The sequence below is a fragment of the Genypterus blacodes genome, unplaced genomic scaffold (genome assembly GCF_046128005.1).
Source record: "Genypterus blacodes isolate CSIRO-AG114 ecotype Tasmania unplaced genomic scaffold, CSIRO-AGI_Gbla_v1 ptg000438l_1, whole genome shotgun sequence".
NCBI classification, from domain to species: domain Eukaryota; kingdom Metazoa; phylum Chordata; class Actinopteri; order Ophidiiformes; family Ophidiidae; genus Genypterus; species Genypterus blacodes.
This window is the reverse complement of record NW_027467208.1, coordinates 4,580,442-4,594,409: the sequence shown is the minus strand read 5'-3', so window position 1 is coordinate 4,594,409 and position 13,968 is coordinate 4,580,442. Positions and strand designations below refer to the sequence as shown.

Below are 13,968 nucleotides of genomic sequence, written 5' to 3'. Positions count from 1 at the left end.
ATGTTGTTGTCTGAAGCCAACAGTTGCGTGTCAGATGGCTCCGTCATGTGACCCCGCCGCCGCGGATTGGTCGGGATCCTGAGCTAAAAAAGCCTGGACGCAGCCCTGCCCAGTGAGTTAGTGGATGACATTACAGAGAGAGAGAGACAGTTGTGGACACACGGAGGATCTTACTGAGCTGAATACAAGAAGGAACAAGACACTTTTGGGGAACGGAAGAATAGAAGACAGAGTGACAGACTGATGATGGAGACATGACATAACCAGAGAGATGAAGATCCTACAGATGAATGAATGTGACCTAGTAAGTCAGAATTTGTGCTTTTTTTTAAAATAAATTTGAGCAGATGTTGGCTGAGAACAATGAACTTGGGTCTCTCATGAATGGAACCATCTGGTGAATTTGAATTTCTCATGGGTAGTCTAGGAATATTTGTTGATTACCTTCAAACTAATCCAGCAATATGTGACACTGAACTTCTTCTACCTTCCTTCTCCAGATCTTGAGCTTTAACCAACGTACCTAAGAAGAAAGAACCTGGCCGGACCAGAACCAAAGTTACTTCCATACCAAAGCAAACAACCCAAAGTGTAAACAAAGACCAAACCCAGCCAAAGCTTCCACAGCCACTGAGTCCTTGTCCTTCAGCAGCACCCTTGTAACCGTGGAGATGAAGCTGGAAAGCACAGCTGGAGATATGAGCCAGTGGCGGGAGATGGACTTCGCCCTCAGCTGCACCTACATCGTACCCGACCAGGTCTCGGACCCCAGCTTTAGCCTCCCCAAAGCCATGACCTCCATCCCACGAAACCTCACTTTTGAGTACGGCACAGACAATGAGGTAAGGCCGCACTTTTCTTTTCTTTTCTTTCCTTATTAATATGGAAAAATCTGTGCGTTTGAACACAAAATAAGGGAATAACTAGATAAACTTGTTATGTGGAAGTCCGATTAGAGATTTAGTGTTTACATCCATAATACAATGCTGTGTTACGTAATATTCTGTTGGCCCATCTGTATTGGGCTAATTGGAACAAAAGATTTGCTGACTGTGTGTTCTTGACACACAGTGTGTGTGTCTGTCTGTGTGTGTGCACGCGTTTGTGTATAGCTGTGGGTCAGTTGAGGCCACTGACAGCTTGAGGTCGGGGGCCATGTTTCGTCTTCCAATGAGTCACTCACACCTTCTTTGTCTGCTTGTTACATGTATATTAATGCATCTGGGCGCACACACACACATACATACACACCCAGACAGAGAGGGAAAAAGAGAGAGAGAGGGATCTCCTTGGTTTAAATCAGATCTAATCACATCAAGTCTTTCTTCCTATTTTATTGTCTTCATTTCATGTCAACACCTGATCTCTCTCTCAGGTGAAGTGGGCGGTGACTGTGTGTGCATGTGTGTGTGTGTGTGGGTGTGTGTCTGATTGAGTCAGCTGACTTCTTTGGAACTTCTTTTATTTTTTCTTTTGCAGTATGCCTAACATGTTGCTCGCAGCACCGCAAACAATTCTCAGAGAAGGAAACAAAATAAAAAGAATTAGTGAAGAGCGAGAGAGAGAGAGAGGGAGGGAGAGAGAGAGAGAGAGACAGAGGGGTGTGAGGGAGAAAAGCGAAAGCAGAGTCTCAAGCCATGCACGCACTTCTACTGTTCACACTCCACACACTGACGTCTGCGGTCGACTTTGCTGTCCTCTTCCTCTTTCAGTCTTGACCTGGCGCCGTGTTTTGTTCCTCTTCTCTGCCGCTCGTCTCTTCCTCTCTGCAGCTTGTTTATCTGCACCGCCTGAGAGAGAGAGAAAGGCGTCGAGAAACAGGGCGGCGAGAGAAATCACAATGACAGCTCCTTCTCAAATCCCCTCGCAGCCCCTCGTTTGGCACCTTCGCACGTCTGAAAGCGGCTCCACACATTCGCACTTGAAACTTGATTTCGCCGACCGTGCGTGTGAACAATATGAAAAGTTGCTATTTGGTCCGTCTGTCTGTCTGATGGATGTTGTTTACTTTGTCTGCCTCGTCACACTGACCTGATAGGAGCCAGTGAACAACAACAAGCACTAATGCATGTTGACATAGTGACACAGCAAAAAAAAAATCTGATAAGGAATTAAACATGTGAACGCACACACACACACACACACACACACACACACACACACACACACACACACACAGTGCTTTCCCGTCATAATAAGTGTGTCATGTGAATTGTTCCCCCTGGCTTGTTGCCGTCAGGACACAAAACCGATTTCCCTGTGATGAAGTCCGTATAAGGAATGATGAGGAAAGGTCAGAGGTCAAAGCTGCAGAGCGTACAAGAGACACGAGTGACGTTCCGACTTCTGTTTAGTCTGATCTCATGAGTCGATAAGAGGAGGTGATGCGTGTCTCGCCTCGCAAATCGACACATTATCGACACTCTTTCTATCAAACAGTTCCGCAGCTGTTTATTTACGGCGAGTCATGGCGGGCGAGGGGGGGGACGTTTGCTCCTCAACTTCCTTTCCTGCGTAGTTCCTCATTATTTCTTCACACACACCTCCTCCACCTCCCTCACCTTTACTGTTTTTCATCTCTTTCTGATGTTGCTGTATGTTGTCGTCGTCGTGATGAGCAAAGGCGAAGAATGTGAGGGACAGCGGCGTGAGGCGAGAGAGAGCGGAGAGGAGCGGGGGGGGAGGAGGGGCACGTGCACGGCATATGGGGGGTCGCTGGTCAACGAGTGCGCGTGGGTAGGGTGGGCGGATGGGTTGGTTTGGGGGTGGGGGGGGGGGGGGGATTTAGGTTAACACCAGATGATTAACTTTCGTTTGGGACACGCAGGCGAGCGTCAGGCCTCAACCTGGCAACCGCACGAGCGAGGAGGAGAAAGAGAAGGGGGGTGGGGGAGTGTGGCGTTGGCGTGGGTTCACTTAAGAGCGGCCCACTCTTCTTTCTTCCGTTCCTCCTCACCTCCTTTCTCCCCGTGCACCCCCCCCTCCTCCTCCCACCCGACCTGAGCGGTTGAGCGGTGGCAGCCACAGTGATTCATTAGTCACGCAACGCCAGCGACGCACAATGTCCCTGTCACACCGGCTCATCACACCCTGAATCACTCTGGCCGCCCTCAGCAACCTGTTGTACTCCTAATTAACTGAATGCTTATAGGAGCAGATCGTTGATGACACGCACACGCACACACACACACACACACACACACACACACAAACCTCTGCTCTCCATGAAACGATAAACGGATTTTCTGACGCTGATGTTTCAGAAGAGTCGTGGGGGAGTTTTGCGTTGTAGTTCTTCGGTGGTAGGAAGAGAGAGTGTGTTGGGGGAGGGGGGGTCAAGAATGGAGTGTGTGTCTGTGTCTGTGTGTGTGGGTGGGGGCGTGTCTGTCCCCAGGCCTCTGCTACTCAGTGGACTTTCTCATTTTCCCTTTAGATTCTTATTCTGGTTAAGACAAATGTGTTGTACGCACCTCAGAGCATGGACATCGCTCACTTCCTCTCTGTAAAGTCTTTATTTACCTCCTGCTGCTTCCTTTGGCAGACATAATGATCCATGACTAAGGATGATCTCGATGACCTCGTTCAGTTGTCACCCGTAAAGATTGACATTTCCTGTTTCAACCCCCAGAAAAATGTTTGTAAAACGCAACTCAACCTACTAACATCCACGCCTCATTCTACGCCATTCTCTCCTGCCGGGCCTGTTGTTGTCTTCAGGTCCCACCCATAGATTCTAGAGAACTTGAAAATGAGGTCAGAGTGCAGGTGTGCGTGTTAATTCCTGCAGTTTGCTGGGTGAACCCCAGGTGGCACTGCCTGACGCTCGTGCTCACGAGGCCAGCAGGTCAGAGATCAGTGGAGTAGGTCAGAGAAAGTATAATTCTCTTCATTGGTTTAAGTCATTAACTACGAAAGTGGGTCATCTGAGGGTGTTACCATGGCGCTGATGTTATATGGACCAATCTGGCAACCCAACAACTCTGGTTGCTGTTTGATATTACAGCTGATACTCTGGACTCCTTATTGTGACGTTGTGGCATTAACTAATAACTTAATTTAATAACTTTGTTTCCTAGGTGACAGGCGTGTTCAGCAAAGAATACATACCTCAGGGGACCCGCTTCGGCCCCCTGCAGGGAGACATCTACACCAAAGACAATGTCCCCAAGCAGGCCAACAGGAAATACTTCTGGAGGGTGAGTGGCAACGTGTATACACACACACTGACGCAACAATGGGAAAGAATGGTCAGGAACATGCACACACACGTACACACACATGCACAGACACATAAGGGGCTTTGAAGTGTGGCGATTACGCAACGTGGGGAAGTTACAGTGTGTCAGATAAAAGTGTGGGAACGGAGAGAGACGGGCGATTTTCTGTTTTGCTGTTTGTATGAGAGGAATCCTGTGTGTGTGTGTGTGTGTGTGTTTGTGTGTGTGTACGTTGGCCCCTCGTCCCCTCACTGCAGTTTCACACCGAGCGCACACGTGTGAACGTCAGAGAGGAAAAGAAAGGAGACAAAAAAAGCTTTCACACAGAATGCAGCGTCGCTCAGGGCTTTTGCTGAAAATTTTTGAGGAACCTGTGGATGCCGGCGGCACGTAAGAGCCGAGTCATTCTCACAGTCACGCCGCCGCCGCCGCTTTACCAGCACTCAGGCTCTGTGCAACAAGCGCGGCATTCACAGGAAGGAGTTTATTCTTTTACACACACCCTAAAACACAACCCACACACATACTCCTTATTAGTCCCGCCGTCCTTTCCTCTCTCCTGTTCTCTTCTGCCACGTCCTTGTGTCACTCAGGAAATTTTGTTTATTGTGCTGACTCAATTCCCATAAGGACTTTCTGCCACCGTCCTACGTATTTTCCTTCCGGCTCTGTTTCCTGTAAACCTGTGCGAGGGGTGTTCCTGCTGCAATAGTGAAAGTCTGACGCTCCCTGGGAGGGAGTTATGTCGTCTCTCTCATGACACAGGTGTGGGTTTGACGTGCTGTCAAAGGCGTGCGTGCGTGCGTGCCTGTGTGTTTGGCTCGCTGCCAACAGCTGTCCGTCACGTATTTCCCTTTTCGTCTGCGGTTTATCTCCGTGTTGTGACACTTCAATTAATCCAGATTAATTTCTTTTTTGTACAAGGGGCACGTATGTCATGGAGACGGAAACAATACAATGATGAGAAAATGGGAGAGAGAGAGCTAGAAAGAGCGAGAGAGAGAGAGAGAGGGAGAGAGAGAGAGAGAGTGTGTGACTGAAGCTATAGCCACGCCCACCCCCCGCTCATGCCTGATAAAAACACACACAAGCATTTAAAGCACAGGACACAGAGCTCAGAGTTTTAAAGAGAGCAAAGAAATCTTCATAGCAATAACTGAAGAGGAGACAGAGAATCTATCTGTACATGGCAGAGGTGACTGATCTTTGTTCATTCATGCTGCTTGATCATTTTCACTTTAAATTGCTCTTTTATATTATTATTATTATTATGAAAATTTTAAATGCCTGATTTAAAGTTGCATCTGGGTATTAGATCAAATTATTAGTAGAGATCCAGCATTTATTCATCATGTTGCATTCAAACGTGATGTGTGGTATCTGTGAATGTGTGTTTCGGTTTCAGTCTAAATCTTCTCGTCTCTCCTCTGCAGATCTACAGCAGCGGGCGGCTTCACAACTTCATCGATGGCTACGACGTCCACAGGAGCAACTGGATGCGTTACGTCAACCCGGCCCGCACAGTGGCCGAACAGAACCTGGTGGCCTGCCAGAACGGCCGGGACGTCTACTTCTACACCATCCGGCCCGTGGAGCCAAACAAGGAGATGTTAGTGTGGTACAGCCAGGAATTCGCCGAGAGGCTCTGCGGCCAACAGGATGACATCAAACACAGTGAGTACAGAGAGTTTGGGTCGAGTTTGGGTCCTCTTCTGCTTAGATGTGATGGAGGAAAGAACAACCAAGTCTCCTAAAACATCTTCTGAGCTATTATGCCGTCAGAATCCTGGATATTTTGCTTTGTAGATCTGATTAAAGATGACAGAAATAGATTGGGGGTGTGTGAGGAAGGCCACATAGTCTCACAGTCAGGAGATGACACGGATAGGATTGTTGCATATGTAAGGAAAATATGTAACCGGCTGAGATCTGATGTTATCTTTTACGGGCAGCGAAGAAATGTTTCATCAGAGGCTTTTTGTTCTTGTCCTGGTTGACTTAAAAACCCAATTTAATGTTATCACACATCCTGTCCTAGGATATAAGGAGGATAAGGACACACACACACACACACACACACACACACACACACACACACACACACACACACACACACTCATAGGGGAATTTCAAGGAGAGAGGAGCGACCTGAGGGAACAATGTCTGATCAAAGTACCTTGTGACTCATCGCTTTTCAGCTATTAGTAGAAAGACCAGTCATCGTCGTCTCTGTGCGATTCTTCTTCTGCTGCCACAAAGATTGATGATTCATAGCAACTGGATACACCGGATACATAACCAATCACCTTGGTGACTAATGGCACACTGGTATCATTATGCAGCTTTATCAACCCTGTAAAAAAGATAATGACATGCCAAAGAATGTCTCAAATGAACAAGCCTCTAAGCAGCACCTGAACGCACCGTCTCAGTGCTTTTATGTCTATACAACTTTAACCTTGAATTTGACATAAATGATGATTATGTAGCACACAACAGTAAAAGCAGTGGCTCCTGTATGTATTTGGACACGCTGACACACACACACACACACACACACACAGACACACACACTCATACAGTTCTGCTGAAAACGTGCGGTGAAGACTATTGCAAAACGCGTCGTTCCACAATTTCTTGAAGCAAATACGGTAAAGGCAGCTACTCAGAAATCATTTTGCAAACGAAACTCCTGCTAATGCTTGACATATGTACTCCCACACACACACACACACACACACACACATTCGAAAAGCCACCCACTCTCCCACAACAAATCAGTACTAGTGAGGCGATGACAAACAGAAACTTGTATCAACTCAAAACTGAAACTACTATCATTTACCATAAGAGGGAGAGCCTTCCGTGGGTGGATATATGTGTGTGTGTGTGTGTGTGTAAGAGTGTGAGAAACGTTTTTTTAATGTAGGATTTGTCTCGATGCTCATCACGGTTGTGATTTCCCTTGTCAGAATACACAAGTGACCCCGAGCCAGAATACACCAAACGCCAACAACTACCTCATATGTGGCTCAGGGAAAAGACGAAGGAAGAGATGAAAGACGAAGAGGGAGAGGAGAAGATCGACGTGGAGGTGTTGGAGAGAGACACGCCGCCCGACACGCCCGACGACCAGATCATGGACTTTAGCAAAAAGGTGGAGAATGAGGCGAGGGCTCAGGTTCCGGAGGAGCACAGGGTCACACCTTCACCTCCAGCTGAAACCAGAGAGCCCAGTCTAGGTTTGAGTCATCATCACCTTGCGGCGCATCATCCCTCCCTCCCGCCCACTCACCACAGTCTTCCTCTGCACCTCCACGGCCTGTACGGGCACAGGGAGGGTCTGGTCTCATCCTACCCCCTCTACTCCCAGCCCAGACCTCTCCAGCCCGCCTTCCAGCTGCTTCCTCCCTACAACCCTCACTACCCTCGCCTCCTCCTCCCTCCGTACTCGCCTCCCTTCCCCGGAATGCTGCCTTCCCGAGGACCCCTCCAGTACGGCGGCTACATGGGAACAGACGGCCTCCCGTACCCGCCCATCGCCCCGCCTAGTATGCTTCCGGTGTCTCTTCCGTACCCGCCGCCTCCTCAGGGAGGGCTGAAAGAACGGATGCCAAATATGTCCCCGCCTCAAGGAGCCCCCGCCACCCCGGAGCTCTCGCCTCTCCCTAAACCCTCCAGCCAGCGTCAGACCCCTGAGCACTCCCCCTCGGCCTGTGAGGAGGCCATGAACCTGAGTTTGGCTCCAACCAAAAGCAGATCGGCACCACGTAACGGCCCGGGCCACAGATCCCTGCCGTACCCGCTGAAGAAGCAGAACGGGAAGATCAAGTACGACTGTAACATCTGCCAGAAGACTTTCGGACAGCTGTCAAACCTCAAGGTGAGTTAGATTTGCCTCCCCAACTCAACTTCACTTCAATATGTAACTATTACAATTCAAGAATGTCTTTATAACTCATGATGTAATTCTTTTATAGGTCCATCTCAGAGTGCACAGTGGTGAGCGACCTTTCCACTGTAACCTGTGTAAGAAGAGCTTCACCCAGCTGGCTCACCTTCAGAAACATCACCTGGTGCACACTGGGGAGAAACCACACGAATGTCAGGTGAGGTGATGGAAAATCAGGACTTCTGCTAATCCTGTCACTGCTGATGTCTTGTTTATATGGGTGTGTGTGTATGCGGAAAGAGTGACACACACGCGCCCAGACGCACTGTAACAATGCGTGAGTGAAAGCTGGCTTGAATTCCTTTGTGCTAAGGCGGCGTGTCTATTTAGGGTTTAATCTCTCCACTGCCCAGCGTCTGATGTAGCCACATATTTGTGCTTCTTGTTTGCCAGTGTTACGGCGAGGGTGTGAGTGTTATTGTTTCATGAGTCGACTATAACTGGTTCAGGGACAATGACAGAATAGTTGTCACGCTAGTTTTCTGGCAAACGTGCAGTGAGTAAACCGTATGGACGTCACTCACACTCTGACCTCTCCTCCTCTCTCTCCAGGTGTGCCACAAACGCTTCAGCAGCACCAGCAACTTGAAGACGCACCTGCGCCTCCACTCGGGGGAGAAGCCTTTCCAGTGCAAGCTGTGTAACACCAAGTTCACCCAGTACATCCACCTCAAGCTGCACCGCCGCCTCCACAGCAGCGGCGAGCACCCGTACCGCTGCCAGCTCTGCCCCCAGGCCTTCCTCCACCGCTTCTCGCTCCGCATCCATCAACGCAGCTGCTGCCCGGGCAACGGCAACGCCATCTCTCCCATCAACGAGCACATGAAAGACATGCTGGAGCGGTTTGACACCAGCCAGGAGGCCGACATGCTGACGGAGGCGGCGTCTCCGGCGCAGGTGGAAGCGGCGGTGGAGCGCTGGGTGGCTCACACGTTGGACGGGGAAGGGAAGGAGGATCAGAAGGAGGTCACGTTACTCCTGAAGGCTCTGACGATGGCCGTCAACACCTCAGCAGCGCCCGGGGCCCAATCGGCTGCACCCATCTCCCATCACAGCCTGCCGCTGGCCTATCAGGAGAGAGCCAGCGTCGTCCATCTCTACCAGCGGCCGACAGTAAAGACAGAGAGCGTCTGATGGATGACAGACGCCTGCAGGAAAAAGACTTTAAACCCAGTGTAGATGTTTGCATACCGTAGTCGTGCAAAAGTACGTATCACCAAATAAAACGTCCCCTTGTTTCACGGATGTGTGTGTGGAAAAGGGGAGCGTGAAGAGTCACAACGGCGTGAGCGCAGCACCAAAAGCAGATGATTCCAAAGACGGTCAAAGTCAGTGATTGTACTTGACCTCCCGTAACTCTGAGAGAGGAAGGAGAAGAAGAAGAAGAACGGGGGCTGTTGTGTGTGTGTTTTCTAAACTGTGAAGTATTTGCAAATCCTTCCACTCAGGTAGCCAAGTGTTTGCTTATTTGTGCTTTAACTTATTACCTTTCTGAAGAACTTGAGTCGTCTTTATTTATTTAGTGTTATTAATATGTTGTTTTTTCTGTTAGTTATTTTTTTATGTGTCACACAAAGACTAAGGAACGGGTGAAACCATGGACGAGGTTTCACTCGTTCTTTGCAGCTATCGGGTATCTATTATAGATCATTTATTGATTGATTGTTTGTTTGCTTTCAGGGCTCACGTGTACAACGGAAAAACTGTCTTCCTGACGATTCAGTTCAATTGTTTTTTTTGCGATTTTTGCTATTTATTTTGAATAAAAAAAGTGAAAGAAATGTGTTTACTAGCATTTGCCAAAATTACTCAACCATTAAAGAACGTGAGTGTGTAGCAGGGCCTTGTATCTGACACGGTACAACCGGAGAGGAGAGGGACTCAGATACTGTTTAAAGCTTTACTCGCCTGTTTCGCTTCAATGTGCAGCAGCAGCTTCTCAGAATTTAGCCGGGGGATTGTGTGTGTGTGTGTGTGTGTGTGTGTGTGTGTGTGTGTGTGTGTGTGTGTGTGGCTTCAGCACAAGCTTCAACCAAATCTTAAATGCAGCTTCATCGTCCCCCAGACAATCACAGTAACTCAGGTAACTCATATTCAGCACAAATAAAGAAGAAAAGTCCATTTTCTTTGACAAAATAGTGTCCAAAATGAAAAAAATGCTCCACAAAACCTGAATTTGTTCTTTAGGATTTTTTTTTACTACTGAGTCTGAAATGTATTTCTTTTGTCATATTTGTAGTTTTTCCTCTTTTGTCTGTTTGTCTTTGTAGTCTATTTTTAAATGTTGAGAATTTCTATGTGAGAGACTATTTTGATGACTTTTATATTTACATGATGTAGCATATTAAACATATTGTTTCTCTAATAAGCTTGGCGTTTTGGACTCTTCTTTATTTAGTTCTCTGTACGTGCTGAAACTAAACTGGACACAGATAAACACGGAATTGAGCGACTTTCACATTGGTTGTCAAAGTGCGGTCTGTGGACCCCCGGTAGTACATTACTGGGAATTTTCTGTAGGGAATAAACAAAGTTGAAATCTAAATTTGGATGATCTGTGAAACTACACAACTACATGGATGTCGGTGAGTTTTCATGCTCGTACTGTAAAATTCTGTATTTCAGGGTTTTTTCTGTGATTTTTCTTTAATGTCAGCAGTCCAAAAGGTCAAACAGATGACAAAGACTTAAGGTACGAACCACTATATAATGATTAAATCCTCTTTCTGCGAACACAAACTTAAAATAAGAATGACATTGGATCTGAACCGTAGACGGGAATCTGCCTCTGTGACATCCTGCCTGCCTCCCTTTTCTAGCCTGGGAGTCTGGGGGCGAGGTGCCTCGATCAGTGTTTCTCTCCCCTGTCGTTCTTAGAAAATGCAGGAAATGAAACCGATCAGAGATACAGAGAACTCCTCACTTACCATCAGCACCAATGACGTTTCCTACTTAGGCCAGTACTTTGGTCATTTAAATACAGAATGTATCAAAGAATCCCAAGGTATCTGAAGAGTCGTTACAGTGAAAGCATGTTGCAGCCGATGAGTTCAATGACCTGCAATTCTGAAGTCTGTTTTTTGCAATTTTATGTGTATGACTAAAACAGAAATCTCTTGAAGTTGTGGTGCCTGTGAGTCTGTTTTCCTCTCCGTCACCGCGCTATCAGAGATTTACGGGCACGGCTTGTGTACCTTGAAACCCTAACATGTCATTCTTAAAGGATGATTGTCCTCCCGTGACATTTACACTCACTCTTGCTCAACACAAACTCTAGCAAAGTTACTGTAAGCCCTGTTGAAACACTTACAGTAATTTTCTGTCAGAGCCTCTCTTTCTCTCTCTGTTTGTGTCTCTCTCTAAACCACTTTCTTTCTCTTGTTTGCGGTACCATGACTCCTCCTCCCCCCCCCCCCCCCCCCCCTCTCTCTCTTTATATTTTTCTTGTGTGATCTTGTGCGTGGGGAAGAACCCTCTGGCAAACACCTACACACCGCTGACCAGAACAAAAACACGTCAGGTCTCTTATTTTTTCATATGCACCTCTGTCAAACTGCGAAAGTGACAGGAAACGGTGTCATTCTGCTGGCTGGCACCCGGCGAACGGCATGACGAATATGTGAAGATACGCTTTCTGAACGTGCAAATACACCACGGAAACAACACGGCAGCAAAGTTCAATTCCGATGCAGGATGCACTTTTGTTTGTCCCGGCTGAGGCCCTCACATCATCCTGTCTGTATTTCTAATTAATATTCGCTCTCCCGATGCTTGACTCATTCTTTGTCTCGCTCTTTTGAAAGCCAGTTTCCCTTGTGCCCCTCTGCTGCTGCCGCTGGTCCTTGAGAATCACAACAGGAAATCCTTTACTTGTCACTCGGGGTGGCAAGAGTGAAATCAACAACGCAACTGAACTTTTAGAAAGCAGCGCTGACACTCATCTCAATATGAATCTGACCTTTGGAGTTATTCTAGTCGATCAAAAAGTGACTCAGCAATCGGGCAAATTCCGGCACTGTGAAGCCAACGTCCCATGCGTAAAGGAATACAGTCAGGAGTAATGACATCATAAAGTCTTCCAGGAAATTGATATCGACAAACATGATGCATCAACTTCACGATCAACCACAGTTTATTTTTTAAGAGAATGAGGAGTATTTATGAAAGCACTGACTTCTCTATTAACCTGTCTCTTCTTAAATATAATAACAAAGCTCTTAAAGGGTTTCCTGTTGTATGTCATGCCCGTGGGACTCAACTGGCCTTGAAAGCAATCAAACAGCTCCAGCTCACTGATGATGGCCCAGTGCCAGATTTTTATCATTTCCTTGGCAAACAGTATTCCACAGAACTAACTGGCTTAAGGCTAAATTGATTTTCCTTTGTTATACTTCAAAAAACTGATTCACTGATCGTTAGGCCGTTCCCCCAGTGCCAGAATTTTCCCATACTGTCGCTGTCAAAGCCGGGAATGCCTTTTATATGAAATTCAGGGAGAATTGAGATGTGATTGAGATGACACACACATTCTTTACGCGTCATTTCGGTGAAGGAGCGACATGTTTGTGAGACACCTGCATGAGTTATAGCTGTCACAGCCATGTTTCAGTTTTACTTCCAAGGAAAAGCTCCAAAGGTGATGAAGCCAAAATAGTGTGTGTGTGTGTGTGTGTGTGTGAGAGAGAGAGAGAGAGAGAGAGAGAGAGAGAGAGAGAGAGAGACAGAGAGAGAGAGAGAGAGAGAATCAAACTGTGTTGTATTTCCTCAATAATATGCATCAGTGCTGTTTCATTGCTGCTGTTCATCTTTACTTCAGCTTTTGTTTTCAGTGTTTACTCTCCTTTCCTCAGTACATAGTCCTGACGTGGGCGTGGGCACAAAGGTTGGGTTTAAAAGGGTCTAAAGGTTTAAAGATTAAAGATAAAATCATGACTTTACGTGATCTTTTACTCCGATTTCTATTTGTATTTCTAAAGGACTTTTGTTTGACTTGAGTTTCTGTTTGTCAAAATCATGGCAGTTTGCAAAAATGTTGTAATGTTGTGTATTTAAAGTTCTGTTAGATGGATGATTCATTGTTTTCCTTGAATGTAGATGTACAGTTATTGAGAAATCTAAGTGTTTTGATGTAATGTTGTCACTCATTTGACTCCTTATAAGGTTCCTCATTTCCTATCCTTGTCAGTTTTATTGTCATGTAATGGATTTGGATGAAGCTTCAGCGCCATCGTGCGGCAGAATAAGGCTACTGTGGTAATTTTGTGTCAAGAACGAGACGTGACGTAGATGTTCATTTTTGACCACAAGATGTCGCCCTTTATCCAATGAGCGTGCAGGTGACTACCTGGTCTCGCATTGAAAAATTCAAGAATATCCAGATAAATAAAAACAAATTGAAATGTATTTTGAAGTACAAACTTTAAGTACAAACTTAAAGTCATTTTTAGTCTTGTAGTGGCTTATTTTTGCCACCATTATCAGCCTTTACTTTCAAGGTTAAGGTTCAAATAAAACAATACAAAACCACACAATAAAGCATTTGACATTAATATAGTTTTAATTTTCACATGTTATTTATTCAACTATCAACTTCCCAGAAACAGATAAAACCACTAAACCACCATAACTATTCTCTGCTTCCATCTAGCGGTGACCTAGTGCTACTACAAGATAAACAGTCTCAAATGGGTTAAAACAATATTTAAAAACAGAAGAACAGCGTTTACTCTATATGCAAATTCAGCTGCTCTACCACTCTGCTCTCTGCTGTTGACTTGTGTGTTTGCTCCATCTCACACC

At 46.4% G+C, this 13,968-nt stretch overlaps 1 protein-coding gene across 2 annotated transcripts; it reads left to right on the top strand.

The window, feature by feature from the left end:
- The first annotated feature begins 660 nt into the window (after positions 1–660).
- Positions 661–10,288, top strand: prdm1b (PR domain containing 1b, with ZNF domain). Of its 2 annotated transcripts, XM_076139526.1 has the most exons (6): positions 661–842; positions 4,077–4,196; positions 5,651–5,891; positions 7,190–8,100; positions 8,198–8,326; positions 8,722–10,288. In XM_076139526.1, the coding sequence occupies exons 1-6, from the start codon at positions 672–674 to the stop codon at positions 9,301–9,303; spliced, it is 2,154 nt and encodes a 717-aa protein (XP_075995641.1). In that variant the 5' UTR covers positions 661–671; the 3' UTR covers positions 9,304–10,288. The 2 variants fall into 2 exon arrangements, with proteins under 2 accessions (XP_075995641.1, XP_075995642.1); XM_076139527.1 differs by lacking the exons at positions 661–842; positions 4,077–4,196 and adding an exon at positions 5,268–5,412.
- The last annotated feature ends 3,680 nt before the right edge of the window (positions 10,289–13,968 follow it).

What these genes read in the sequence shown, in the direction of transcription:
- prdm1b (XM_076139526.1), top strand. Translation starts at nt 672, where the DNA reads ATGAAGCTGGAAAGCACAGCTGGAGATATGAGCCAGTGGCGGGAGATG. An exon ending in ACAGGATGACATCAAACACA is followed by an intron (nt 5,892 to 7,189) that starts GTGAGTACAGAG and finishes TTCCCTTGTCAG; the next exon opens with AATACACAAGTGACCCCGAG. An exon ending in AGAAACCACACGAATGTCAG is followed by an intron (nt 8,327 to 8,721) that starts GTGAGGTGATGG and finishes CTCTCTCTCCAG; the next exon opens with GTGTGCCACAAACGCTTCAG.